The following is a 27,560-nucleotide window of genomic DNA, read 5'->3' on the forward strand; positions in this document are numbered from 1 at the left end:
GCGGAGCGTGGTGCGCGACCTCGCGCCACGTGACGTCCGACCGAGGAGAGAAGAAATTCAATGAGAGAGCAGATAATGACGATGGAATGCCCTGGATCGACGATTGGAACTCCGCGCCGAGGGATTTCATGGGGGGAAGGAAGAAAAGAAAGGGGCAGGGAGGACTCTCAAAGCCTCGACAGATATGTCCCGATTAATGAATCCGTCTCTCCATCCTTGAGCAGCTATTTTTGTGCGGTGTCGCGTACACATTGTGGCGGATGGATAGAGGAGGTCCCGCCGTCGCTTTATGATAAATTAATATCGCGATGGCTGGGTTAGGGTCTGGGAGTAGGCATTTCTTGTCTTCGCCGGTGGCAATGAATTGTACGCGTCAGTCTTCGTAGGAACTTGTTGTATTTAAGGGAGACAGTGGCGGGTGGATGATGGAGTAGGTGAATCGGAATGGATGTTTTATTGCCTCGATGTTACGCGCCGACGTGGCAATGTCCAAGTCTGTCGCGACTTTTTGCGACGCTTCTATGCGTGAGACGAGGGCGTTGTACGTACAAAGATAGACGTATAAAAATAGTTGACAAGTAGGGACTCGTACCGACTCTAGTTACAGCGGCAGTCCTTCGAATAATGCGCGCAAAAGTTTCACGTATCCCGTGAAATCCGATTTCTAAAGCGCAAATAGCTAGATCCCTCGGCTCTACGATACTTTCGCTGCAATTATGTGAGTTCGCCTCGTAGCGAGGAAATTAGTAGCCGCTGCGCCCTTATTGAACACCGACGTGATTAGGAAGTGCATGGCTTTCTCATTACACGCTTACGTTATTGTCGTAAACTCGCGTACGGTGCCCGTTATATAAAGTACGATGTTTCATCACGCGACGTCCCTCAGCGGTTCTCGGGCCTGAAAATACAACTCGTGCGAAAAGGACAAACGGTCTGGCGACGAATACAATGCCATAATTCCGACACGTCTGGTTTATTCACCGACGATAACAACACCAGAATACTTTGAGAGACTGCTGGAACCGCGTCGAATTGTTTGCGAGCACAGCGAGACAAATAGACCGTCTTCCACGAAAGAACGAAGCAATCAGGTCAGAGAGAGAGAGAGATAACAGACGGGAAAAAGTAGAACGCGACGCGACGTTGAAATCTAAATAACAATGCGATTGAAAACTTTGGGTACTTTCAGGTTCGCAATCAGTTTGAATAGAAATGATACTCCCAGTGTCGCGATAATAACAGGACACATAAAGTAAAATTGATCGGCACTCTTCTCACTAATGAGCGCTGCCTAAACTTTACCAGTGCAAAGAAGCTGGCTGTACCAAAGCGAGCGGAAGAAATAAATATTCCCGGTAGCAGGTTGGCCGGGATGACGAACGGGGCGAGGAACAATGAAATGGTGGCGAGGATCGAAAGGGAAAAACGTGAAGCAAGAAGGACGCATTATCGGGCACGGGTAACCAGCCGAGACCTTCACCGAGACCCAGTTGGTCGACATTGCCCCTGTGCGTTATACTTTGCCGCACCCCGCCCTGCGCCGCTACACGGCACCGGCAAAACGCGAGAGTAGCGGCTGAAGCAACCCCCCTATCGTGGCGATCGGACACGCTGAGGCAGCTAGCCCACCACCACCACCACCGTCGTCGCCATCGCCACTCCCGCCCCGCCGCGCCGGTCCTAGCCACTGTGTTCACCCTGGCCTAGGGATTGCCTTGCTTCCCCGTGCCGGTGACGTGTTGCTGCTGGCCAAGGGACAGGAGACGGGGTAGGAAGAAGCAGGGGGGTAGGATGTACGCGAGGGTCAAGGAGGGAAGAGCAGGACAGAGGGCTCAAGGGAGCGACGGCGGACGCAGGCGCGAACGCAGACGCAATAAGTTGGCGAAACGGCGCCGAGCATTCCAGCGACAGCAGACAACGCGGCACGATCAAGCCGAGGTAATCATCGTGGAACAACCTCAGATCGTACTACCCACCGCCAACGTGTACACCACCGGCGGCCTGACCCAGCACGTCCAACCGACGAGGATTCCACCAGACATGGGTGTCGTCAGGACCGCCTCTGAGAGCATCCTCGAGGAAACCGTGCTACCCAGCGAAGAGGCCAACTACTCCGTGCAAGGTCACGCCGGTAAGTTTTTTCTCTTCCCTCGCTTCAACGTGCACCCGTCGCGGTACAGTGTAACCTAATTACGTGCGCCAGGACACCACGGAAGATCGCGCGTACAGGCGGAATGTGCTCCATTGTCACGTGATCGCGTCTCGTTGCGTTCGCCTGGTGTTTTGAAAGGAAGCGGGTTTCGGGCTTAATCGCGGCGAGAATTTAAAGGCGATGTGGTGAGCCGCCCACACGAGCCACTGCTAACAGGTGTTCGAAGATACAGATATACTGGCTGCTGCGCTTCCCTCTGTGTACGTTGCTGGCGGCGTACCAAGCGGCTGGAGACTTTGCTCGTGGAATTATTCAGGATTTCCCTCGCGGACCTCGCCACGCTGATTGTTCCACACCCGCCGCGGAGGTGAAATTAAGACGCTCGATTAGCGGCTCGCGGTTTTCGGAGGCCTTGGGACCGACGGCTGCGATGCTTTCAGGGAGGGCATTAATCTTGCAAGCTGAACGAGCGACTTTATTTATAACCGCGATCGCCAATCGATACCCTTGATTTAAAATGAATTGAACCCGGGACTCGCGGGGCTGTCCGGCAAATGTTTACTTTCCGTAGACTCGGTTCCGTAGAACTTGTAGTCGCTAACTCTCAACTATTTCATAATTTCTCGTTCGCAAGAATTTCCCCTTTTGCTTTAGAGTAAGCAACGCGAGATTGGTATTTTAGGAAGTCGAAGCGAGAAAAGTTGGGAGAACCTACCGATGCTCCCCTCTATTTATAGGGACTCTTGTTTATTGTGCTGCACATTTGATTAGCAGGTTCATTTAGCGAGGTCTTGTTATAATAATAGCACTGTTCGCACTAGACCTTGTAATCAGAAGTCCTTGTACTTCAGGAATAGAAACATGGTCCATACATAAAGGCTGCTAACCAAGTTGAAGGCAGTAGTGTACAAGATGATCCTTTGTCTGACCAAGCACGGGACATTTCACTTAAACCATGCTGCTCTTCCCTCCTTCGAAGCTCGCGGTCCTCGCTTTGACGAACAACCTCCTCCACTTTCACGTCCAGCTGGCCAGCCAATATCGATACATCGCGTCTGACCAAAGCTGCTCTCCGCGTGACACGATTTAAACGTGTCCATTTCAAAGCGGCGATCCGAAAGCGGCAATCGCGTAGGCGTTGTGTTTATTCTGAATGTGGCACGCACCAATCCTATTTATATTTACGTCGAATCAATATTATCCGATGCTGTTTTTAAAAGAAATAATTGCGCGGTGAAAGTAAAAAAGAGAAGAAACCTTGTATGCTGTGCGTTATAAATAATCAGCATACGCGTCGACCACGTTCTGTTGCGTCGCGGCGCGGTGTTTGTAAGCTTATCAAAAACGATATTGCCAAACTTTGAAGGGTATCAGTGCGAAGCTCACCCACGGGCGATCCGCGGATCCCTCGTCCCTGCTTTTTCAACGCAACTTCCCCGTTGGTTTCCGTGTTTCATAGAAAGCATGAAAAAGGTACACCGCGATGCGAGTGCTCCCGGCGAAAGAGGCAAACCTGCGTCATATTAAAGACGCGGAACAATGTGGTACAATCGTCCTTGGCCCCGTAAGAGCGTCTACAGCTCGATAGGGAACTCATAGTCTTCTGGGAGCAGCAAATTTTAAGCGCGCGCGCGCGCGCGTGCTCTCCCCGTCGCGGGGAAATATTAACGCGTAGCGGATGCTTATTAGCAACGCCAGACAAAATTTGAACCGCCTCCGAATTCAACGCATAAACACGTTCCCCTCTACCTACCCCCGTGACAACTCGAAATAAAACCTCGTACACTCGGTTCGTTAATAATTCATCTGTGCATTCACCTCGCGAGTATTTTATTGCGCGTCATTGCTGTTTATTCGCAGCGTGAGAACAATATGCATTCGTGAAAGTAATATTATTTTGCAACGCATTTAAGAGTCTATGTTTATAAATAATGCAATTGTATCGGGGTGAAACGTGACTATCAAGTACCTTGCAATTCTGTTGCTTTTGTCGCTCTTTTTTTAAGTACTGAATTTTAAATAACATAATCTTTGTGTAAGTACCTCGGGGCTGTTACGTTTATTCATGCAAAAATTCGTAACTGGCTTCCCGCTGGGTCAGCTCCCTAACAGCGAGCGATTCAATGCTACTAAATTGGCCCATTGACGTACATTTACGACAGAGTTATTTTCGGACTAAGTAGCTTTCGCAGCTTCCGATGGGCGAGCACGGAACGGTCAAGGACTGTAACATTCTGTTGGAGAACTGAGGGCGCGCATCCAGGATACCTGGGCATGGAAAACGCTTCGTAGGTGCCCGGTAACTAACGAATGCGATTTATGCTCTCCTTGATATTGTTGCCAAATGGACGGGACACTTTCAAATATTCCTGTGCCTCCCGCGATGCATATTTAACAGCGAATTCTACACCGCCCTTTTGACCCTGCTTGGAACTGAAAACGAGATTAAAGTCAATAATTTAACAATGCTGCTGACTATTCAGTTCCACGCAGACGCCTGCTGTAGAAGCGAGAAGCAGATTCTTTCAGCAATATCACTTAGACACGCTCTTACACACTTCCTCTGTAGCATTTGGAAAACAATACAGAAAGGAGTGCTGCTTTATTTCAGAGATGATTTATTGCATTCGTGGAAAGAGTAATGCCGTGGGAAGATAAACAGTTATATATCATACAACTTTTTCCATCGTCGCTTGGTCTTATCTTTAATCAAACAGGCGGATACAGCTTGTTCTGATTGCACGACTAATTCTGTCTGTGCCAACGCCTACTAGGGTAATTGTGGGACAGTTGCCGCATCTTACGCAAAATTGTCACCGTGTCTAAATTTTGCAATGAAAATTTGTTCAAAGGATACATATTATTAGTTGAACATCTTGCCCTACTACTAGCATTAAAGAAAATCAAAAATTTTAATATTTGCTACCCTTAAAAAATTGAAACTAAAAACATCCATTTTTTTAGAAGAGACGCCGCACGTGCGGGAGTTGTGCCGCATTTCGAAAAACGTTTAACTTTCCATTTGAACTTGTTAATTTTAACTTTTTATTTAAAAAAAAAATATTAAAAGCAAAGTAAAATGAAACATTTTTTAATTTATACAGTTAATTTATACCGTTTATACAATAAAGTTGGAAAAATAAATAGGTGCAGATATTATTTCTGCTTTTCTAAATTTAGTTGTCTTTTCTTCTGCCTTCCACATTCATTACACATAATATAAAAATAAAATGTGAAAAAGAGTAAAAAGCCCACAAATATATTTGGATTATCAGATTTGTCATTAAAAAATAAATAATTTGCCTTGAGATATCACGGTATCTATTTTCAGACACTTTTTTGTATTTTTAACATTAAAAGCGTTTAGTCGACTTCCGATACAGTGCGCATAAAAGTGCGGCATCTATCCCAAATGTCTGGAAGAGACGCCGCACTTTCGTATTTCCAAGTGCTATGTCGAATATGACCTATTCTGGCCGAGAAATATTCCACAAAGTTCCTTTAACGTATTACAAAAATTATGTTACGAAAAATATGAATATTTAACTACTACGATAGCAAAAATAAACTCGACGTTTGCCTCTATTGAGGCAAAGTGCGGTAGGCTTACCTCGAAAAATAGCAGAATTTTTAAAAGTAATAATGGAAGCACTCAGTTCTCGGTTATTTATCTAACCTAAACGAACAACCTAAAGCAAATAAAATCGACAGTGTTGTATTTTATTACCGATAACCCTGAAATACCGAAGGTGCGGCGCCTCTCCCAGTGCGGCATCTCTCTCACAATTACCCTATCTGTTCCGCCATTTAAATAATTTTCTGAACGAGATGCCTTCACTGCTCAACTAGCTCCGTAAAAGGATATTCCTTTTAGAATCTATATCCAGACTACTAAACTCCCACGCAAATAGAATCAACAGCCTCGTAATAACTTCATACAGATCACTTTATTCAAACCAGAAACCCGTCAAGCAAAGCATCTACATTATTCAATCAAGAACATCATCAGTCTCCAGTCGACTCCAAGCAAAAATGGTGATTGAACGAGTTACCATTGAAAATTTTCACCCCGACCAATCAGTAGCTATGCAACGGGTGGATCATCAGACTACAAAACTTCCTAGGACTTCGATAGGCAAATACTGTTGCTGTTACGGGACGCGCAGGATGATTACTGAAACTTCAAAGTCCTCCGGGATTCGTGGCCTGTTGCGGGTGAAGCTTAACAAACGTCACCTTTGCCGTAGTCCGATCTGTCGGACTCCGTCTCGCCCCTGTCCTCGTACGCTTCCGCGTCATCGTAGGCAAAGGACGGAGTGACACAAGCCTCGATCCTTTTGCTCCTGCAAACGTCCATCCCGGCGCTCAACGACGTTGTCCCATCCACATCGGACTGCTTGCTCTCCCGCTTCAAGACCTCCATTATTTTATCGTCCAGCTCCTCCGGCGGGAGAATATCGTCTTGGAACTTCTCAATCGCGTCCAGGACCGAGTGCATCGTTTGCGAGTAATCGGGCTCGAACATCTTACCCTCCGGATTTTCCTTGAACAAGTACTCGGCCTGAAAGAACGGGACCGGGGATGAATAGAGGCTGAGAGAGAATATGAGAGCTTTCAACCGCTAAATGAAACAGTGTCCGTGCGCTGGTTTCGCTACTACAAGTATCTTCGCGAGCTTGAAATCAAAGTAAACGAGGGAGAAGTGTGTCTGTATTCCTGATTTGCGGCTGGCGCAAGTTTGACCTCGATTAATAAAACGTATAAGGAACGTGGATATGGGTGGGTTAGATTAAGATACATTCCGTTGGTCACGCGAAAATTCGGGTTTCGTGGACTCTCCGTGAACCGACGGTCACGTAAGAAGGTGATACATCATCTAGCAAAAGAACTGCTGCCCTACGCTGTACAACGTCCCCCACGAACCCTGTATTTCGAGAAGATGAAGCGGCTGTAAATAAAAGTCTCTGGACATGACCTGAAGTGCTGGAAAAGGGTACGTTTCACATAAAATTCGAGTATGGTGCAAGTATACTCGAGGAGCCAGCGAGGCAGCCTTATCAATAGCGAGTGCAATCAACGAAGTTTGAAAAGGAATTGTCTCAAAGAGGATTCGTGCGGGAGCGAGCTGTGTCACTGCTTCGCGTTATTTTTGCCAGAGCTTTTGCCGTCTGCGTTTGATTGGGACACGAATTACGTCGTGCTCCCACGCTGTGCCCGACGAATGGGGTACAATTTACGTATCATTTTATTCTCGGCCAGCCTATTCTATTCCGAGTAGAACGGCCGCGGTGTTATTGACAAGGCGACGAAAACGATATAGCTACGTGCAAAACATTCGACGCGGACGCAGCCGTACGAGATCGGAATAGCCGATCGACAGAACTCATAACGGAATACCCCTCGATATTCTTATAAGCGCTATGCACTGGTGTCTGCATCCAATTCACCTCCACGCATGTACTGGTCCATTTAAAAATGGGTCGCGTCACGGTTCCCAAGTTTCTGACCCACTTTTTCCCCCCTAATCGCGACCGCGTTTACATTGTTTTCGCCTCGCAATGCACGACTTTCGACGGTCGTCGACGCATTTCCGTCTCCCGACGTGACTGAACTGGAATCGACCGAATTAGAAGGAAAAAAGCGCTCCCGATAGTCGGGAATCGAGATAGCTATAACAGTTTCGCAACTCCTCACATAAGACCACAAGAGTTCGAGTCTGCTCCGGCGAGAATGAATTCGCTGAAGTTGAAACGGTCGCTGAAAGTCTGGAAACTGTCGCTGAGTTCCCGTATACGTTTCACTCCGTTCTATTTGACAGTTCCTTCGTATTATAGACAGTGAAACTGTAGGCTCACTTCAAGGGAATGATTTGGGTCCTGCGCTGGTGTCAAGTGGCTGAATTCGGATTTCAATGCACCCCGATTTGAGCGGACGCGTTCTAGTGCGCAGCAAAGTGTCACGCTGCCGTTAGACATATTCAAACAGTCTTAGGTGCACATTGGATTAGGTATGTAATCTACAGGGTGTCCGCGGGAAGGCTGAACAGCTGGATATCTCGTAATGTATTGGAGGTAAAAAAATAAAAAAATATGGCGTTGCATGGTTCGAGGGGGCCAATTTATTAGCGCAGACGAATTTTTTTTTAGATTATTATTTTAAAAGTTACGATAGTCAAGTTCGGTTTTTTAAATGGAACTATTTTCTTTAAGAGGTGAGATGATAGTGCGTTCCAAGACAAATTCAATAGGCATTAATGTGTGCACTTGATTTCCACTGGTTTTTGAGATATTGCGCTTGCAAATTTACTGATTTTCACTGGAAGAAAACCCGCGGAAATAGCAAGGACCGGGGACGGCCTTGCCTGTTGAAACAGATACCTACCTGCCAAATTTCTGGATTAGGAATGGCAGGCTCAAAGGCTGGACAATTCTTTTCCGTCAGAAATGCTACTTACTAACGTTAATGTTTCAAAACGTCATAACATTTACTCGATTTCCTCATTCAGACTCAATTTTCAACTTCAATAGTCTTTTATTTTGCACTTGCTTCTACGCTTGGATGGCCGGTTCTTTTGGGAGGGATGCAAGTTCTCAAGAACCAGTGGAAATCAAGTGTATACATTAATACTTATTGAATTTGTCTTGGAACGCACTGTCAACTCACCTCTTAAAAAAAAAATAGTTCCATTTAAAAAACCCAACATAATCTAAAAAAAAATTCGTCTGCGCTAATAAATTACCCCCTTTTTTTATTTTTTTATCTCCAATACGTTAGGAGATATCCAGCTGTTCGGTCTTCCCGCGGACACCCTGTAGATCAGCATGCCAACGGTTTCGATTACGGTTTACATCGACGTGTTTTGACGCCGGGTCTTTGAGGAGCCACGAAGAGATCGCATTTAGAAAGTACTTGGAAATCTGTTTGAACAAATGAAAAAGGAATCTCCTATTTAGCAGCAATCCCTAATGAAGAGCGACGAAGGAAAGCTCTACTTACATTCCCTCCTACTTTGTACCGTTCACTAAGAAGATTGTGCTCTATTTCAGGGCACTCCGTATTTCACAAACTGCGTTATGTAGAAGGGGTTGAATATATGACAGCTCAAAGTAGCCGAGGGTAACATCAGTGTGTCACAGAGGGAGCGTCAAAGCTGCGAGAGGATTTCAGAAGCTGCCCTGTGTTCCGTGGACGCTTGTTACTTTCGAAAGGTGATCCGTGTCCAAGCAACTCGATGCCGTAGCAAGTTCCTTGTCTCTGCGAGACAAATTGCCGTGGCGTAAAGAGGTGTTCCTTGGACGCTCCTTCGACTCCTATAATTCCAATCGCCGCTCATAAAAGCTCGCCTCTGCTTGCACTAGTCTCTTCCTCGATCGATAGCAATTAACGATAAAAGCTAATTATAACATCCGCCATCCAAAGCGCTTTGTTACTTTCGCAGACAAAATAGTTTGGTCTTATTATTAACACTTAAACTACTCCCAGTGGAGCAGCAGTTCTACCAGCGCAGCAGAGAACGCTAATTAGGTTAACATAATACCGACATGCAGTGTAGTCCACTCGGCTCGAAACTCTACGGTAAAATAACTGCGAGCGTTCGCGTAATGTTGACGCGCGAAACAGAAAACACTGTCGCCCCTAACTGCCCAGCAATGCGATGATACAATTCCCGCGCAGCTGCAACGGGCCCTCGCGTGAGATTTACATCTGGCGTTTCCAATGCTCGTCGCGCTGCTACGTTTAGTTCCACGAATTCGTACCTCCAACTGCACGACCTCTGCCTCGTCATTAATTTCCATCTTCGTTTACAAACGAGCCTTTAGCGTAACTACAAACGGCAAAAGTTTGTTATCAAAGCTCGGCGATCCGCGTTACCTGCTACGACATCGCAGCTACCCTCGCTGCTGCCATGGAATGCATCCTGCCAATATTGTTTCACGATAATGCGCCTGAAATTCCTGTTACGTGTATTCGTGCTACAGTAATTCGGCACGCGACTAAGGGACGAGCTTCACACGCGCCGCGTTGTTTATCGAATCATTTGTGCAGGATCCGGAGATTTGCGAGCAACTTTTCTTTGTATTCCGCGAACTCGATGCTGAGAGTTGTCGTTAAAATATCGAGGTCTTAACGATAAGCCTCGATTCAACTGTAACACGTTTAGGATACAGATAACGCTGGTAGAACTAAGGGGGATGAAATAAAAGACGGGGATCTGGAGTTCCGTGCAACTGGAATGGCTCGGAGGTATCGACTTTAATAAGAATTATTCGCGAGAAACTTTATTCAAATAATTCGTAGCATCTGTTTGTCAATACGTCCAGGTCCCCTTCTGTGCTTTCAATGAAAATACATTTTCTCAACGCTGGGATTTTCTCAGCGTTATCCTTTCGTAGAATACAGGAAGAGATCGATTTGCTTTTAAAAGCCGCTGCGTTAAGTGAAACTTTTCGAAATTGCAAAGCTTAGGACGCATTCGAATACCGCGTAAGCCCTGCCTTTTAAATCCACCATCAATATTCTTTACCTAGGTGGACGTTTACCAGCAGGCGGATAAAAATCCCGGCAAATTGTGGTTGCCGCGCTTTAACTGCCGGGTAAGGAATCCCGGCAAAAGAGCTTCGGGTGTTTACGTTCCACGGCTTCCATTTATTCCCCCGCTAAAAAATTACGCGAACCAGGCGGCGGGGTCGAATATTTTTGATGCTCCGCAGCGAAAGGCAGCGTTCCGTGGAAATTATAACAAATGCCCGACGTAATATCGCTCGTATACTGCGCTGATTATTCGCTATAACCTCGCCTACCCGGCGAACATTCGCGATAGAGGCGGCAGGGTCGTTAACGCGAAAGCACTCGTCGCTGTTACATTCACGAGGGCGAAACTAACGCGAAACTTTCACCGTTATGAACACCCACGGCCGATGATATCGTAAAATTCCGTGTTCCAGCTAGTACGTTGAACCGCGCCTGTTACATCGACGAGAGCAACTCCTGCAACGATTTTACGATATTGTATTATGTAATTGGAGCCGCGGCTGGAAGCATCATCGATGAGAGAGAGAGAGAGTATTTATTCGCGTAATTATTTCCTGAAATACGCTCGTGGAAATTGCTCGCGAAATTGAGGCGCGTCTGTTGTCTCACCGCGACCTTCGAAGGGTTGATAGAAGTTCAAGGCGAGTAAACGTCGGACGCGGATGAATAGACGGCGAATCGAGAGCGGCCTTCGATGATCACACTCGTAAAACGCGAGACGTAGGTATACGCGCTGCATAACGTTCCGGAGGAGTGAATGCTGTTGTGGATTTGTTGCGTGGAATTGCTCGCCCTTTCAGTAGGGAATACTGTTGTCGAAGGTCGACTGAAGGGAGGCATGAATGCCATTTCGTTGAAAAGAGGACGCATGAAAAGTGGTCGAGCTACAAACACCTACGAAATCACGTTTAAAGAACAAGCGAACCTTTACATTCGAGGTTTGAAAGTTTCATGGAAATAAGTAGTCAGCCGAGGGATGGTCCGTCGGAAAGTTCGAAACCGAATCGGCAAAGAGCAAATCCACAATGACCATCCGATGGTTGATACTTGTCAAATATGAAACGAGCAAATAGTGCAAAAGCCTTGGGAAACGAGGAGCCACCGCGGATTTGTATCATCGAATAGGTCAGCTCCTAAACGAAGGACGTTACGTGGACGGCCAAGCCGCGAGCGGAAGCATGGAACGGTAATTGCACGCAACCCGCCGGGAGATGTCGAAGGTAAAAGGAATTTACCTCATCGATATTTCATCCATCTTTTTCCTCGATGGCTCGCGTCCCCCGCCGATAGTAGTTTGTCTTACATAAAACCGGTGATCGATACCCGCTTCAATGCAAACACCGGTTGGAAAGTAGCTTGCGGAGAAGCATCTTCTGGACTCGTCGAGGGCCTTTAAAAAGTTCTTGGAACGGCAAGAGAATCAATACGCGGACAAAGGGATTTAACGGAGTCGACTGACAGCTAATCTGAGCACTCGTCATGCTCCGATTCCCATCGCGGTTCGATGTCCCCGCCCGCTGCGATTGATCGTTTTAATCAGGGGGAACGAGATCTATTCGCGTCGATAGCAAGGAGATTACCACCAATAGGCGTTCATCCTGCTGAATAAAAGTGTCGCTATCACGGGTAACAATGTCATAAATCGTGACCGTGGGACGAGGGTGCGAATGATTTGATTGATCCGATTAATCGTCAGGCAATTTCCCTGGCGTTATCGAGTTCTGTCAAGAAGTACATCGATCGATCGACGCCAGGTACCGAAAACCAAAACTCCCTCTTGTTTTTGAGGGAACAGCTCGGCTACATCATCAACCCCTCCGCCAGTCGAAATTCAATATCCCTCCCCGTACGTGCCACGCTATCTCTGTTTACAGCGTGGGTCGATAGGCTGCCTAAAAAATATCGGCTTTAATCCTATCCCCCGCTGATTAGCTTCACTCTACGCGAAGGAGCTACCGACTGTCCCGCACTTTCCGCGAGAAATCGGACGAAACAGGGCTTGCCAATACAGAGTTCTGACACTCGTTACCGTTCCACGGAGCACGCCGAAAAATTCATCCCAGAAAAGTTGTACGGTTTATCAAGTTTGGGGCCAGTTGCATTTGTGCAACGACGTCGTTCGATGCGCCCAGCTTTCAAGTGTGAAACGTTTTTATCGCCAAACTGTACCTCTGGAGAGCTGACAGTGAGTGTCGCTTCCACGCGAATTAGAAAAATCAGACAATGCACTTTCCTAAAACGTTTCCGACGATTTCCAATTAAAATACCAAAATAGTGAAGATTCAATATACAGAGCAGAGAAAGAAAGAAGAAGAGAAGGATTTGTGCTTTTCAGCGTGGATCTCTTAATTGGACTTATCCATAAGGGTCGTTAAGGAGATACGCACTGTCTTAAATATGGGTAGGGAAGCAGATGGATGGTTGTAGTGGTGGAAATTCGATGTCGGTGAAAAGTCTGAAGAAGACTGAGCCCCTTGGAGATTTTCTAACTCAAAAGGCACTTTCATAGCGCAACTTTTCAAACGTTTCTCGTTCTCAGGACTATCGAAGGAGGAACGGAGCGATTACCAAGGGGAAAGTAAGAGGAGCGTAAGATTCTCAGATAATTACCGCGCCAAACGCGTTCTTAGGATCGAACAATGGGGGTATAGCTTTCGATGGACTTACGAGAAAGTCGATCGGGTCGTCTGGTCGTAGATTCGCGACTTCGATGAGGCCTTGCGTTAACGTTGGGAAGATATACTTGACGAGGTAGTGTCGCAAAGGCTGGCCCAGTAAGCACAGCCTTTCCTCCTCCTCCTCCTTCAGTTTCTCCATCAGGCTCGTCTGCGAACACGAAATCTTATCGTAATATCGTTCCTTTTTGCGCAGCCACTCACACGTTAATCTAACTCGAGAAACTCTGCGCGTCGCGTTGCGGGACGCATCTCTGCTGATTAGTTTCGCGAGAGAACGATAGCCAGCGCGAAAGAATTCCAGCTGATACTTTATGTGCGGTTTCAATTGCTTTCGCTATTAGACGCCCCTTCGATTTCCGATATTCGTCTAACGTAATAGGAAACCGATACTTGGCATTTCCCAATAACTGATACGGAAAGTTGCTATTTAAGCACTTCCAATGGAATTCCAATTTTTATTAATAAAACTTCGCGGCGTATTGACAAAAAGTACCACGTGGGGGACGAGAATTTTCAGGGGTGAAATCATCATTAATCAACTGTTGACAATCAGATCGCGCATCCTGCAAGTTTATAACTCGATAATCCATTATTCACTTATCCAGTGGAAAGAGGGGCAGCTTAACTGTTCGATATAAATACGATACTCTCATTATACCCGGTTGCTTGGTTTGTCATTTTCATGCGGTATTATTGAATTCGTTTTACGTTTCCGCGCTGCTGCGATTATTCTACCTCGCGGCTTTTACCATAATACTGGGATGTGTGTTTCATAAATAGATCGAGCAAACCGGTGCAAAGACGGACGAGGTAGCCTGGCGAAGTTGTTTCAATCGAAGTGCGGTTTCTTTTAAACGCGATCCGTTGTGAAAACACTTTTAAAAATTTCCTTTCTCTCCGCGACAATTTCTTCTTTAAAAATACTACATTTCTACTTAACCCTGGCTGTTGTCCTTCAATGACGTGGGAAACCGAAGGTGTTCCGAACTAATGCCTCTATGATTTTGAGGTGCGATATCCTGCAAGTAACCAACTTGCAGCGCTGTGAATTTCAAACAAGAGACTCTAACCCATTCAGCCATCTTTTCCTCCCGTTGCCTCTTCCGCTCTAAACGTTCGTTCTCCTGTTGCAGCTTCGCGGCGGTTTCCGCTGCACGCGTTTCCGCCTCTGCAAGCTTCCGCGCATCTTCGTCGGTTAATCCTGACCAGATGAAAAACACTGTACAGATTCGTGAAGCGGATAAGCGGACAGAGACGAGTTTCAAGTATCCACGCATGAAAAGAAAGAGATTGTAAGCCTCTTGGACTGAAACTCCTGGCCTCACTTCAAAGGATTGAATGTTTTCTACAGCAGGGGACAAGAAAAAAACTGTTGCATAAACATTGGATGCCCAAGATTCATTATCCGAGTTAGAAGAACATGAAGAAGAAATGCACATAACGCGCGTTGCGCCGCGGGTACGACCATTTGACATTTATTAATGCAATCATTTTTCCTCTGCTAATAAAAAACTGCGGTAATACCTGCGCATACTCTGCGATGGATTGCTGCTGGCTTCTTTTTTTTTATGCAAAATGAATAAGCTACTTAATTGTCTACCTATATAATGCTTCTTTGAGTTCAATTCATTCTCGAGTCGTCGCTACTCAAAAAGACAGCTGCATCCTTTTCTGTGCTGGAAGTTTACATCTTAAAAAATTGGCCTCTGCAGTACCGCGATTTTGAAAACCTTTGTGCAACTTAGTCTAGAATTGTCCCTTGTAGAATTTTCTACCACATTTTGCCCGCAAGCTTTTTCCCTTCGATCTGTCAGACACTTTTGAGTTTGAGAATATGAGCGGACCGTGTTACAGAAAATCGTCGCTTCGATACACTTTCTTTCGCGACGAAAAGGGATTGCCCCCTCCCGCCTAAATGATAAATGATAAATTTCGCAGTGTACGTTGCTGCTCACCGTAGTTCCTTGGCAGGCCGAGCCTCTCGAGACACTGATAAACCGTAGCGAACATGTCGGGACAGATGTCGTTCTCTACGTCGATGATCAGCGGATGAATTTCAATTTCATCGAAGAATTGCAGGGGTGTGTTGTCGTCGGTGTTCCTTCTCCTGAAATTGATTCGTCCGGCAGACTCGAGTAACGCGAAACCGCGATTCGATACGCGTTTGATTATGATACGTAACGCAACATGCCAGCGGGACAAGCTCTATTGAAATGTCCCGTGACGTGCTTCCGAATTAATAACGTTCTCCCACTGTAAATTATTCCCCATTCAAAAGTATTTCCATCGTATCGCGTTCCGCGCTCCCTGGCTCGTGTTGCGTCCCGAAATCTACTCGAAAATCAGCAATTTTTCATCCCCGATTACGTGTCGCGCTCGCATTTATTACAGAGGAATACAAACTGGCTTGTTAATAGCTCTGCTTCGTAAAAAGAATCCAAGCTGTCTGCCGATGGAAATGAAGTTTTTTTTACCGCGGCAGGTAAACATGTCAACTATAAATTCTGCGCGTTACGTCAGCCACGATTTTATGCAATCGCGTCATTAAATCCCACGAACCGCCCAATTACGCCTGTATTTTCGTACAGGAAACGTGTTGCGCTGCTTTTTCAGCGTTTTCTTTTTCTTTCGAGGCACCAGTAGCCCCGACTAACCTCGAATTTAATTACCATTTTATTAACCCCTGTTTCCTTCATCGCTCGCGCGGAGAACTTCCGCTTAACTGGCCAGGGAAAGAACAACAGGCCGGCAAGCTTCGTTCCATTACCTGAACTCCTTCAAGCGTCGCATCATATGTTCCTCGGTGTAATGAGTGCCCTGGATCTCCCTCTCCGGTCGTTGGATAATTCGTTCCTTGAGAAATTCATCGCCAGCCTCCAGTGACACGACCAACTCGGGCATGATCGAGTAACCAACGTCTTTCGCATCGGCAGCGTCTTCGTCAACCACCTCCTCCTCCTCTTCGTTCAAATTTCCCCCTTCGAACAGTTCTCTCACTTGTCCCAACGTCTTCGGATATCCGTCCATAACGTACCCTTGATTCTGACACTCCTTGGACCGTAACTTCCTCAGGAACAATCTTCGACGGGATCGTAAGCGGTGAGAGGTTGATGGATCTTATTCAGACGTTCTCGATAATAGCACGGAAAAGTCCATTCTCCGAGGTGCGATCCAACGAACGCGAGGCTCGTAGAAGGAATCGATCGGAATTATTGTGCTCGTTACGGTGGTTCCGGTATCCAGTGGCACGGACACACCTACGCTCTCCACCTCGCGAAAAACCTGTCCAATCGACTCGCTCTTTACTCGCCGAATGCAATCTTATTTCACGGTCCAGCGATAAGTTCGTTCGGATCACTCGGGAGAATATTCACGCGCCTTTTCCCGCTACCGAAGCGCCTACATTTTATTTCCCCCGTCTGCTTGAACGAGGCAGATCTAACCCTCTCACAATCGACTTCCGCGACTCTGCGCATCGCGTCTCGGTTTCACGCCAGTCAAACTCACTGGGGGGAAACAAAAAATAGGAGGAAGAAAGGAATCTTACTGAACTGAAAACCCAACAAAGCCTTGACTGCCTTCCGTTCCCGTTGCCGCGTTTCTGATTCTATCGCGACGGTTTCAACGAGCGCCGCCTGCTCGCAATGCATTCTCCTTACTGTGTATTTCATTCGTCTTGAATATGATTGATCGGTGCGCGACCATCCATGAATTAAATCGTCAGGCTTCGTGATATCAATAAAATCTGTTTCCCTGAATCCTCTCGACCCTGTCCTCGTCTTCTTCCAACGAACTCGCGGTGGAGGTCGCGGATATCATTGCCCATCCATTTAGAAACTTATCGCTGGTCGCCCAGAATTTTAGCGGTTCGTTCGAACAGGCCGTTCGAGCAAGGCGGATCGATAGGGTGGTTCCGCGAGCGTCGGACGCAGAACGCCCTCGAAATGAAATTTCTTACGCGTGGGGAGACCTGGACAAGCAACAGCTAGCGCAGCTTTTAAAGCAAACCTCGTCGGTTCGTCCGTCGCGCGATTCCATCGCGGCACGCTCGGTAAATCAAATTGCGCGCGAGCCACCGGACGTCGCGACAAAGGGCGAACGGGGCGGTTAGCTAAATGACCGCAGGCTGTCGAATGCTGGCTTAATGTCCAATTCATTTACTACCTTACTCGCTGGCTGGCTGTACCGAGCAACCGATCGATACCTAACACGCGCCTGCCGTATGCTTGACCATTACTACTTTTCAAGTTCAACGTTGAGGGATCGCTGGGAAAACGTTCGACTAACTTGTTCAGAACAGCGTCGTCCAGGCGACCCTTGCTCCTCTGCATGTCTTGCTCAATTTCGTCCAGTAATTCCTGCAGGACTTCTACGTTCGTTGCTTCCTCCTCTTCGTCCAGGCCCTCTTCGTCGTCCTCGGCGTCACCTGCCCCTGTTTCTTCGGGTTTCTCTCGCTCAGCGGTGGCGTTCTCGATCTCGATCGACTGTTAGAAATGACTATTAACCCTTCGTGGTCATACTTTCGTCGTCACATGGGGTTCGCTGCACCCCAGCGACATTTTTCAGTCACCATTTTTTGAATCTTTTAACTTTTGCTCCACTAGTCTTTTTCTAGAAATGTAAACTTTTAAATGAAATTTGTCGTTGAAAATATAGTTGTGGAAAAAAGTGATTGTTTTTGTTAAAATTCGACAAATTTTTAAATTCTAATATTAAGGGGGTTTGCGACTTGTTGGGCCGAAAAATAGGTAATTCTTTGTGAATTTTTTTACAAAAACGGTTCGACAAATTACTTCGAGGTTTGGCAAGCTGTTTTATTATGTCTTGAACTGCTGTTCTGAATTTTTGTGTGACAGTGAAAGAAAAACATGGCAGATACGAAAAGAGCGTTGAAAAATAATCGGGTGGTCCTGGCGTTGACGAAAAGTTCTGTAAGGTTTGTCCGAAACACAAAAAGGAAAAGAGATTCTTAATCTATATGAATGTGGCTATCGATGGTAGTAGATTTATTGCCGTATTTGTTACCGTTCCTTTTTTATTTAAAGAAGTTTTCCCGATTCTGCGGCAAAACACACAGGACACTTCGTCTTCTTCAAAACGCTGCGATTTTAACATTTTTTTATATTTATTAATAAATCTACTACCATCGATAGCCACATCCATATGGATTAAGAATCTCTTTTCTTTTTTGTGTTTCGGATAAACCTTACAGTGCTTTTCGTCAACGCGAGGACCACCCGATTATTTTTCAACGCTCTTTTTGTATCTGTCATGTTGTTTTTTTCACTGTCACACAAAAATTCAGAACACTAGTTGAAGATACAATAGAACAGCCTGCCAAACCTCAAATTAATTTATCGAACCGTTTTTGTAGAAAAAATTCACAAAGAATTACCTATTTTTCGGCCCAACAAAGCGCAAACCCCCCTTAAGTTCTTAAAATTTGCAGAAATATTGGCAAAGGAAAAAAAAATGGCCCGGGGCGCGATAAACCCCGTGTCACCACGAAGGTTTATAAAAATTGATAAAAGCTTTCGTAGAAAACCACTCTGTCTGTTTATAACAAATGCTTTTAAATGGAAAAGCAGTAAACAAAAGTTTCCACTGCGCAAATATCTCGGAGATTTAGTAAATCCTAAATCCACTGGTGAACAGTATTTTATGCTACCCAGCTCGCTACCCATTAAGCCGGTTAATCAGGGTTTTACTTTAGAATCTACTTCTCGGTGGGCGTATTAGCGCAACAGGCTATAACACGCTTGTTTTTTAAAAGCACCGGTCAGAAAGGTTTTATGCGGTAAAATACTGACCAGTGCCTGGACCGTGTCTGCGATCAATGACTTCGCGTGAACGTAGTGTATGTCGTAATGCTTGGCGAGGTAACTGGCGACTCTGGTCTTGCCGGAAGCTGGAGGTCCAAGAACGATCACTCTCACCGGATGCAGATTCCTGGCGGCTTTGTACTCCTTCACGATGACACCGATGCTATCGCCGAACGGCATGTCGAGGTGCCATGCAATCCTATCGACTATGTACTCTGGGTCGATGTTCAAGTTCGTTGTCATCAGATCGTACGTCTGTTGCGTGATTTCCGGCAATAAAAAAGCTTCCTCCTGCTCCATGTTCTTCGTCTTGCCATTGCTTAGCGCTCGACTGATTTTCTTGTGAAAGAGAAAGAGGGCAAGGAGATGCATACGTAATAACTGGAAAACACTTGTTGAGCACAAGCTGAAAGAGTCTCCACAAACTGTAGAGAACGACGAAGGAACGTTAATAATATATCAGCGTTTACGAATTAATAAAGGATATGAATTATCGAACACAGAGCTTGTGACAGGCGTGCAGACTTGAATCTGTATGCTGTCAGCGTCACTGTTCGTACGACTATAGAATCGAGAAGGTAGGAGTGAGCTTGGAGGCTCAGTGCGTGTCAGTGGACGGCAAGGGTATCGTAGAGAGGATAGGAATGAAGATGGACAGCGTCTCGTAAATTGGACAGTGGATGCGAAAATCCCCACCACTGCCTCAAATTTAACCAACCAGATTTCAACGTATAAGGGAGGGACGATATTTACGAGCGTGCTGCGGGAAACGAATCTAGGGACTTCGAGCGTGTCGAACGCGGGGTGCTGGAGCGAAAACCGACCGTGCACGGTATTACAGTAATGAAAGAGGGAAGTCACGAGGGACTCGAGAAACAAAAGGAGTTTACGAGGAGCTTATCGGTGAACGACAAACGTCGAAACGACCGCAAGCCGTCAGAGGAATGATCATAAATGGATCGCTGCGACGCGGCATCTTTTCATCGTCCCCCGTATTACCTTGACAATGGTGCTCTGAGTGATCAGCTCTTGCTCCGCAGCTACTAGGTACCTCGGCGAAGGCCAATTCTGCAGCACGTCGAGCACCAGCCTGCGTATCGATACGAACGCTCGTTAAACGCTTTTACACGGCCACTGGACCGCGCGTGTCCCATTATTCAATGATGAACGAGCCGCGCGAACATGTTCATTACGCGGTTTAGCTTCCGGGAGTGATGCTAAATCGGTATAAGCGTTACAGCTGGCTCCCGGTCGACGCTGGAGCGGAATTAGAGGACCAGCTATTAACGCGGCGGTCCGCGAAACGCGGAGTGAATCTGCTGCGACAGAATAATGGCTACTCGAAGAGTTACGAAGGCCTCGGAATCAATCTCGGGAGATTTGCAGGCCAGGGATATCGTGAACAGCCAGTCTTGGCGAAGAAAATTTAACGTTTAAACTACACTAATCAGTGAGGCACTCAGGATTTAAGCTCGAGGTGAGCCGAGTTGAAGGGATAAAGATATTTTTGAATGCAAATTTGATCAAATTCAGGTGATTATAAAAAATTATTTAAGGAATAAAATCCAGTTTTCTTCTCTATTTACAAAGCCCTTCTTTGGGTAGTATCAGGTAGGGATTGCAAACCGGTAAATCGGTAAATCGGTTTGAAGCTTTTTTCACTGATAACGTAGTAGATATCGACGGAATTATGCGCGACGTATTTTTACCGGTAATTCGCCATATTTTTTACCGGTAATTCGCCATATTTTTACCGGTAATTCGATAAATTACGTATTTCTCGCGATCTACCGGTAAATATCGAGAAATACGTAATTTATCGAATTACCGGTAAAAATACGTCGCGCATAATTCCGTCGATATCTACTACGTTATCAGTGAAAAAAGCTTCAAACCGATTTACCGATTTACCGGTTTGCAATCCCTAGTACCAGGCCTCCTTGGGCCCCTTCTGGGTACGTCACTGATATTAATGCAGGCAATCGAATGGTCCCACGCTCACGTGCTCAGGTCGCGTACGTGCAGCAGGGGTATTTTGTTCTGGCCTTTCCCGAGGATGGGCAGGAACGGTGCGTTATGCCAGGCCATTTTGAACAGATAGTGCAGAGGCCCTTGCGCGTCCCCATAAGTGGCAGCACTGCTAATCACGAGCGTCTTCAATTTGTTCTTCAAGTTCAACTTCTTCTTCACCACCACCACCTCCTTCTCGCACTGAATGTGCTCCTTATAGTTCGGATGCGGCTTCCGCTTCCTGTAATCCTCCTCAGTGAAGGGCAAATCTGGTTCCTCTTTACTCAGCGGCTTGGTGTGCGCCCAGGTCATCAACGTGGATATCAAAACAAAGTATCGCACCTCGTCGTTGCGTTCGAAAGCCTTCGGGGCTTTCTGCTCCGCCTCTTCCAACTCCCGCATGATTGCTGCAAAATATTGTTGAAGAGGGCGTAAGATACCTACCGCGATGATCTGACGACTTTGGTCGGTGCACTGTACCGCGTGGGCGCAGTCTGAGGGCTCCAGACGCAAAAACAATGAGAAAAGTTCGCGCAAACATACGTGCTATTTACCTGACTTCGAACTTGCGGCAATTTATGCGGCAGCTCCGCGAAGTTGCCCCGTATTCTTAGAAAAATTGCTCAAGCGCTACGGGGGCTTGGGTTTTATAAATAGAATGAATCGCGCACCTGAGACGGGTCAGGAAGCTGCTTTCGTAGAAGATCCAGGAAAGTGGTTGTATAAGAAGTTAATTAACTAGGCGTACCTTTCGCAGCGATACTTTCCCGACAAACAGAAGGATGCATCTGCAAAGTGCAAACTACACTTTTCAGAGAGCCCGGCGAGAGCATTAACGTTTCAGAAATTGAACCGTGCCGCGGATTTGATTGCGATAAAAAAAGAGGGACTTGGAAGCAGAGCTCGTTTAAGTTGGAGACCAGTTGTAGCAAGAGACCACCCACCGTTTCCTCTTAAGCGGCAAAGAACGTGGCTTATGGACTCTTTTGCAAAGTGTTCGGTACAGTGTGCTCGCAATTTTTTCCCCCAAGCCAAGTGTGAAAATACGCCCCCGCGTTACGTTGCAGAGGATACGTGCAGAAATTCAGCGGAAAAGGGGTGCTATCTCCGTGAGAGCGTTCAGTTCAAGGATAAAGCTCGCTAAAGGCGCAATTGCATCCGCCTTTCCAGCACACACTATCGCGCATCTAAAGACTCGGAGATACCGTGCTAATTCCCCTTTGTTTTTACGGGATATTAGAGTCTCCGCAGTTCCCCTCCGCGATGCTCTTTCATATTTTCAAGTACACGCTCGCGGTTTCCCCGCCGGGGATCGTTCATTTACCACAAGGGGCAAAGTTTTCCGCCGGCGGAACCACGCTCCTGTCGAAACTCTGTATAATTAGCAAGGACGCCGGTCCGCAGTTTCAAATTACACGCGAACTCAAAATTTCCAGAGGAGTAATTGCTCGTTACGAGCAGGCAACTGCGCGACATCGTTTCCGCGCGATTGAAATGGGGAACGCTGCACGTTCGATACTCGTTAATTAGCGACGCAACAGAAAATCCGTACGCCTGCAGCGGATCGTCCCGAGCACTTGCGTTTACATTTTAATCCCTTGTTGTTCCTTAATCTCGACAGTGAACCGGGACGATCCAAGATTCATCTGTAGTCAGAGAAGCCTGGCTCTCGTTTCGTTGGTTTAAAGCAAACAGACTTGCAGATAAATCGTACACGCATTTGGCAAATTTCTTAGACGATTCGAAATTTGTATGTGTCAACTGACCTTTCAATGCCCAACGAGCTTCCTCCACCTGTCCCTTGTCCCCCGTGATATCGTAAATAACGAATCCGCAGTCCATCAGTTCCTTCGAGAGCGCCTCGCGATTCCTCGCTTCCCTTATAATCATAGCCACATCCTCCGGCTGAGGATACTAAAGGAGAAAATGAAATTTACTTATTTCTTTTTAATTATTTTCTCGTGAACGGGTAAGACCCATTCTGTGGCAGAAGAAGGTGAAAAGACGGAGTAAAAAAACAAGCGTCGCCACGAAACAAAATCAGAAATTAATAGAAAAAATATAAAGCATAATAATAATAATGTAAGTCCTATTTAAAGTTGATATCGCTGTATACACCCCGGCTTTAAAAGAGAAAAGAAATCCATAGAAGAAATCACTTTCATTCCGATGAAATTAGGCGCGATAAAGGCGAATCGATGTATCCAGGGTCGTCGGGCGTCTCTTAAGGGCTACAATGGGCTGGACGACGATAAAGAGCGAGGAGGAAAGGAGCGTGTTTGTAGGAAGCCACCGCAGAGCGCCTCGAGGGTGGCATTGAATTCATACGGACAAGAATAGAGAGCAGAATGTTACGAAATTCGTCACTCAACGTCGTTTCGTTCTCCTTCGGTTACCCTTTTGAGAAATAAGCAGACTTAAATTGCCTGCCATTCACCCCGCGGCACGTAGGAAAATAAATTTGCCCGAGGAACACGGCGAGGCTGAGGGGTAGCGGAAGTCGGTGGATTAGTAGGAAGCAGCCAGGCGTTAATCAGACTAAAAGGGAACTGCAAGTATTATTTACCTCGGGGTCTGAAGTCGTACCAATCACCTCGTATTTTTTCGGAGCCTCGTCTCTCCGAGGGGCTCCTGTTTCGCCAACCGTTTCATCCACCTTCCTGTCTTTGAATTCCTCTTCTTCAACCCTTTCATCCTCCTCCTCTTCCTCCTCCTCCTCCGCCTCTCCCTTGTCGGTGACACTTCGCGGATTAACGAACACCCGCTCCGACAGCAGCTGAAATTTTCATTGCAATCCTTCGTGCATTGAAACGGGAAGGAGTTATCCGATAAACGTCGATATCTCAATTTCAAGGAAGCGCGGAGATTCGATATTGAAGAACTTGATTGGAACGCTGGAGCCGAGCGCCGATCGTGATCTTTCCCTTTTGAATAAAGAGGCATGAAACGCGAATCCCGCTCGGAGCGCCCCGAGTTATGTAATCTCGAGGTGGCGGCTCAATTGAATTTGTACCGTTATTAAATTTGACCTTGCAAAGATACTTCACGAGCCACTGTTAAACCACCTAATTAAAGCCGCGTCGCTGCGGTGACGGTTTTAATTGTAATTGCCGTGTTTTCAACGCGGAAGGGAGAATTGGATCGCGGGGGCAGTAACAATGTTTCCTTGTAGAATTTCTTAGCAGATTGCGTTACAGAGGGATGATATAATGACGCAGGTAATGAATTAAGTGAAGGGAATGCTGCTGCGCGCTGGAGAATAATGGTCTATTGACTGTTGCTGCGATTTTGTGTGCTGTTGCGCAATGTAATTAGAAACGAGTACCTACAATCTATTATGGGAAACTGTAGAGGAAGTGCAGTATATTTGGAATACTGTTGGTAATTCGGAATACCGAAGAATCTAATAAACTACTGACGCTATCTAATTTGTAACACCGGATATAACAGGGGCTAATGAACTGTTAACTAATGACATTTGTGGATGAACCGCCATTTTCACATTTTCGACTTAATCTGCGGAATAAGAAAATGTCAATCTGCAAAACTTTTTCAGCAAGTATTCAATCGTTGCGATCATGGTTAAAATACATAAAAACTTTAGAGTTAAACACTTAATCTACTCATTTGCATGCTCCTTCTACGGTTCCGTGTCAGTTTTGCGATGATTTCAAGAATAAAAAGTGTGACATGGAAGTTTAGGTTTCAATACCATGTTGCTAATTCGGAATACCGAAGGTAAAGGTAATTTGGAATAGTCCAAAACTTGGCGATGCTTTTGTTTCACGCGCAACAGCTACCGCCGCGTCGGTTTGGGCCAGTAGAGCTGTTAGAGTACTCGAAAAAAGCGAGCGGCTCGATAAAACCGAGTAGCTCGAATTTTTTTTCGAGCGGCTCAAATATACTTGGAGCAGATCGAAATTTTCGAGCAGACCGACTGTGTCGAGTAGCTTGAAGCTTGAAGCTTGAAGGTTTCGGGCAATATGAATGGTTCGAATATTTTAGATTACGAAGAAAAAAGGAAGAAGAAAGGAAAAATAACATAAAGAGATAGGTATGTATGAATAAGTTCATAAATACACAAAAAAAATGAAAAAAAAGAAAGATTTGAACTTAGTACTTATTTTCAAAAGTTATAGAATATTTCCATTTACAGTTCACATTTTAATTATTCACACTACTTATTGAGAACCATTATTTACATTCCCGTAAATAAACGTAACCTAAAACATTCAAAACATTCGTATTGCTCGAAATATTCAACCTTGAAGCTGCAAGCTCCTCGACACAATCGGTCTGCTCGAAAATTTCGATCTGCTCCATGCATATTCGAGCCGCTCGAAAAAAATTCGAGCTACTCGGTTTTATCTCGCCGCTCGGTTCTTCGAGCCACTCGGTTTTTACGGGTACTCGACTCGGCTCGAAAAACCGAGCCTGGCTCGGCTCGCTTTTTCCGAGCACTCGAGCAGCCTTAGTTCCCATCCTCTGCCGTAATTTTTTATTCGTCTTAAACAAACTGGTATTCCAAACATACTACGCTTCCTCTATTAAAATCACGTTATGCCTGTAATCTCAATTAAGCACAGAAAGAATTCGCAATTAAGAAGGTGTAATGCACCGTGTAATTTTAGAGCCTTCTCACTTTTGTAGCTCATTTAAATCATTTCCGTCTGATAACGCGTTAGTAATTCCGAGGCTGATTACGCGGTAGAAGTGAAGTCGGAATACATCGTCTTTCGAATAATTATGCACGCCACTGTGCATAATGCTTCTTGCCTCTGTGCCGCATCTAACTGCACGCGCGCCAACACCCTTAATTGCCGACGTAACGAGCAATATGTCGACGAAAACGACGACGTGCCCATCGATCACGTAATTTACCTAGAACTTGCCCGGTGCATCTCTCTCCTAAGAAAGCGCGCGGTTGCGCGGTTGTTTAAAAAAAGATCCTACCTGTGGGACGTTAAAGGGGATGTGCCGGAACTAATTCGAAATCGATATTTGCGGATACACGCACTCGTTCCTTTTTATCCCCGCTAATACCGCCACCAACGCGCACAGTAACCTAGACACCGTGCCGTAATTTATTCATAGCTCGCCGCTGCATTGGAACATTATAACGGAACGCGACTGCGAGAGGGGTGGAAAATAGATCATCACCTTCCGGCATTGATCTAATTGTAAGACTCACGTCGACCAGCGCTTTCCCGTGATAACTGTCGATGTGATTGATAAACACGCGCCAGGGCTTGAAGGTGGTCTCGTCAGCTGGGCTCGGCGAAGGGTCCTCCTTCACCGAGGACACATTTGTATCGTTCAGCGAGTTCGCGTAGCTCATCAAGACATGTGGCATCGCCGGTGTCGTTTTCACCAGAACCTAGGACACCGAGAATCGCGCGTGGGCCTTCAATGGTGTCTGAAGTTGAGACAGTTCAATTGCACGCGTCACTTCGCGTGGTTCGCGTTATCGCGTCCAATATACCGGTGGCGTATAAATTAGGAACACGTGGATTTAATTATCTAGCTTGACTTCAGAGAGCGAGCGGAAACGAAATAAGCAATAATGGTGACGCGAGTCATCACTCGGAGTGCAGGTGAAACGTGAAGCTACCATCTGCGAGATTACACCACGTGCTGCGAGAGGTAAGGTCAGGGCCGTGGATATTTCGTCACGCCGCGATCATTGCGTCACGTAGCAGCACGGCCATGAAATTCAATCGCGAGCGGCTCGCAGCAGCTCGGCTCCACCCGCACTTGGAACTAAAATTTATCGATTAATTGACTGATTTCACGGCGCCGGCCGCTTATCAGATGAGAGTGGCTCGGGCCAGGGCTCCCCGTTCACGTGACCGTCCGTAAACTTCGAGGCTCGCGTACCAGCGCCGTAAAGAGTCCTATCAACGAAACGCACGAACCTGCGACCTCGCCGCCCGAGCAACGGCAAGCGAGGGTCAAGGCTGGCCCGGCGACCCACGAGATAAATGAAAAAGCGTGGGGAATCGATAATTGAACGGATTGCCGGCGAGAAAATTGGGAATCCGCGGACGGAGGCTGGAGTTATACCACACGTTAAATTAAACTCGCTTCGTGGATTCGTTTCGGAGCGTCCTATCTTGGTGCTTAGGATAATGAAGAACTTGTATAATCGAGGATGGATGGTAGGCATTATAAACTTGGAAGTTCGGTGTTCGGACGGGTTTACACTCCTGTTAACACCCGAGTATAGAAGCACTTACCGATTCAGCTACTGCAGCTCCGCGCGAACTTCACTCTTCTATTATGCATACAACCCCGAAATAGCTGCCACCTGAAATTACGAAGAAAGTGAAACAGTTTCCCTTTTTATCCCTTTGGTAGGATGTTTCA

The 27,560-nt window shown here is 46.3% G+C and overlaps 2 protein-coding genes across 3 annotated transcripts in view; one reads left to right on the top strand and one right to left on the bottom strand.

Moving 5' to 3' along the window:
• The first annotated feature begins 1,433 nt into the window (after positions 1–1,433).
• The window catches only part of LOC143367357 (synaptotagmin-6), a 36,075-nt gene continuing 9,948 nt past the window's right edge, over positions 1,434–27,560 (top strand). The window contains exon 1 of the mRNA XM_076809087.1: positions 1,434–2,131. Within this exon, the coding sequence (XP_076665202.1) occupies positions 1,792–2,131 (340 nt within the window). The 5' untranslated portion in view covers positions 1,434–1,791. The remainder of the gene's footprint in view (positions 2,132–27,560) is intronic.
• Positions 5,950–26,690, bottom strand: LOC143367356 (adenylate kinase 7). Of its 2 annotated transcripts, XM_076809085.1 has the most exons (12): positions 26,386–26,687; positions 23,761–23,970; positions 22,961–23,108; positions 21,187–21,601; positions 20,184–20,274; positions 19,173–19,523; positions 17,650–17,846; positions 16,130–16,441; positions 15,318–15,469; positions 14,433–14,563; positions 13,352–13,510; positions 5,950–6,713 (listed from the first exon to the last, which is right to left on the bottom strand). In XM_076809085.1, the coding sequence occupies exons 1-12, from the start codon at positions 26,545–26,547 to the stop codon at positions 6,375–6,377; spliced, it is 2,667 nt and encodes an 888-aa protein (XP_076665200.1). In that variant the 5' UTR covers positions 26,548–26,687; the 3' UTR covers positions 5,950–6,374. The 2 variants fall into 2 exon arrangements, with proteins under 2 accessions (XP_076665200.1, XP_076665201.1); XM_076809086.1 differs by lacking the exon at positions 14,433–14,563 and having other exon boundaries at positions 6,544–6,713; positions 26,386–26,690.

Source organism: Andrena cerasifolii, chromosome 3 (genome assembly GCF_050908995.1).
Source record: "Andrena cerasifolii isolate SP2316 chromosome 3, iyAndCera1_principal, whole genome shotgun sequence".
NCBI classification, from domain to species: Eukaryota; Metazoa; Arthropoda; class Insecta; order Hymenoptera; family Andrenidae; genus Andrena; species Andrena cerasifolii.

Bases quoted from the DNA above. Each gene is read 5' to 3' on its own strand.
- LOC143367356 (XM_076809085.1), bottom strand. From the start codon at position 26,547: ATGCCACATGTCTTGATGAGCTACGCGAACTCGCTGAACGATACAAAT. The intron at 23,971-26,385 runs GTGAGTCTTACA...TGAAAATTTCAG, and splicing joins ACGGGAAAGCGCTGGTCGAC to CTGCTGTCGGAGCGGGTGTT. The intron at 6,714-13,351 runs GTAAGTCCATCG...CCGTTCTTTCAG, and splicing joins ACGACCCGATCGACTTTCTC to GCCGAGTACTTGTTCAAGGA.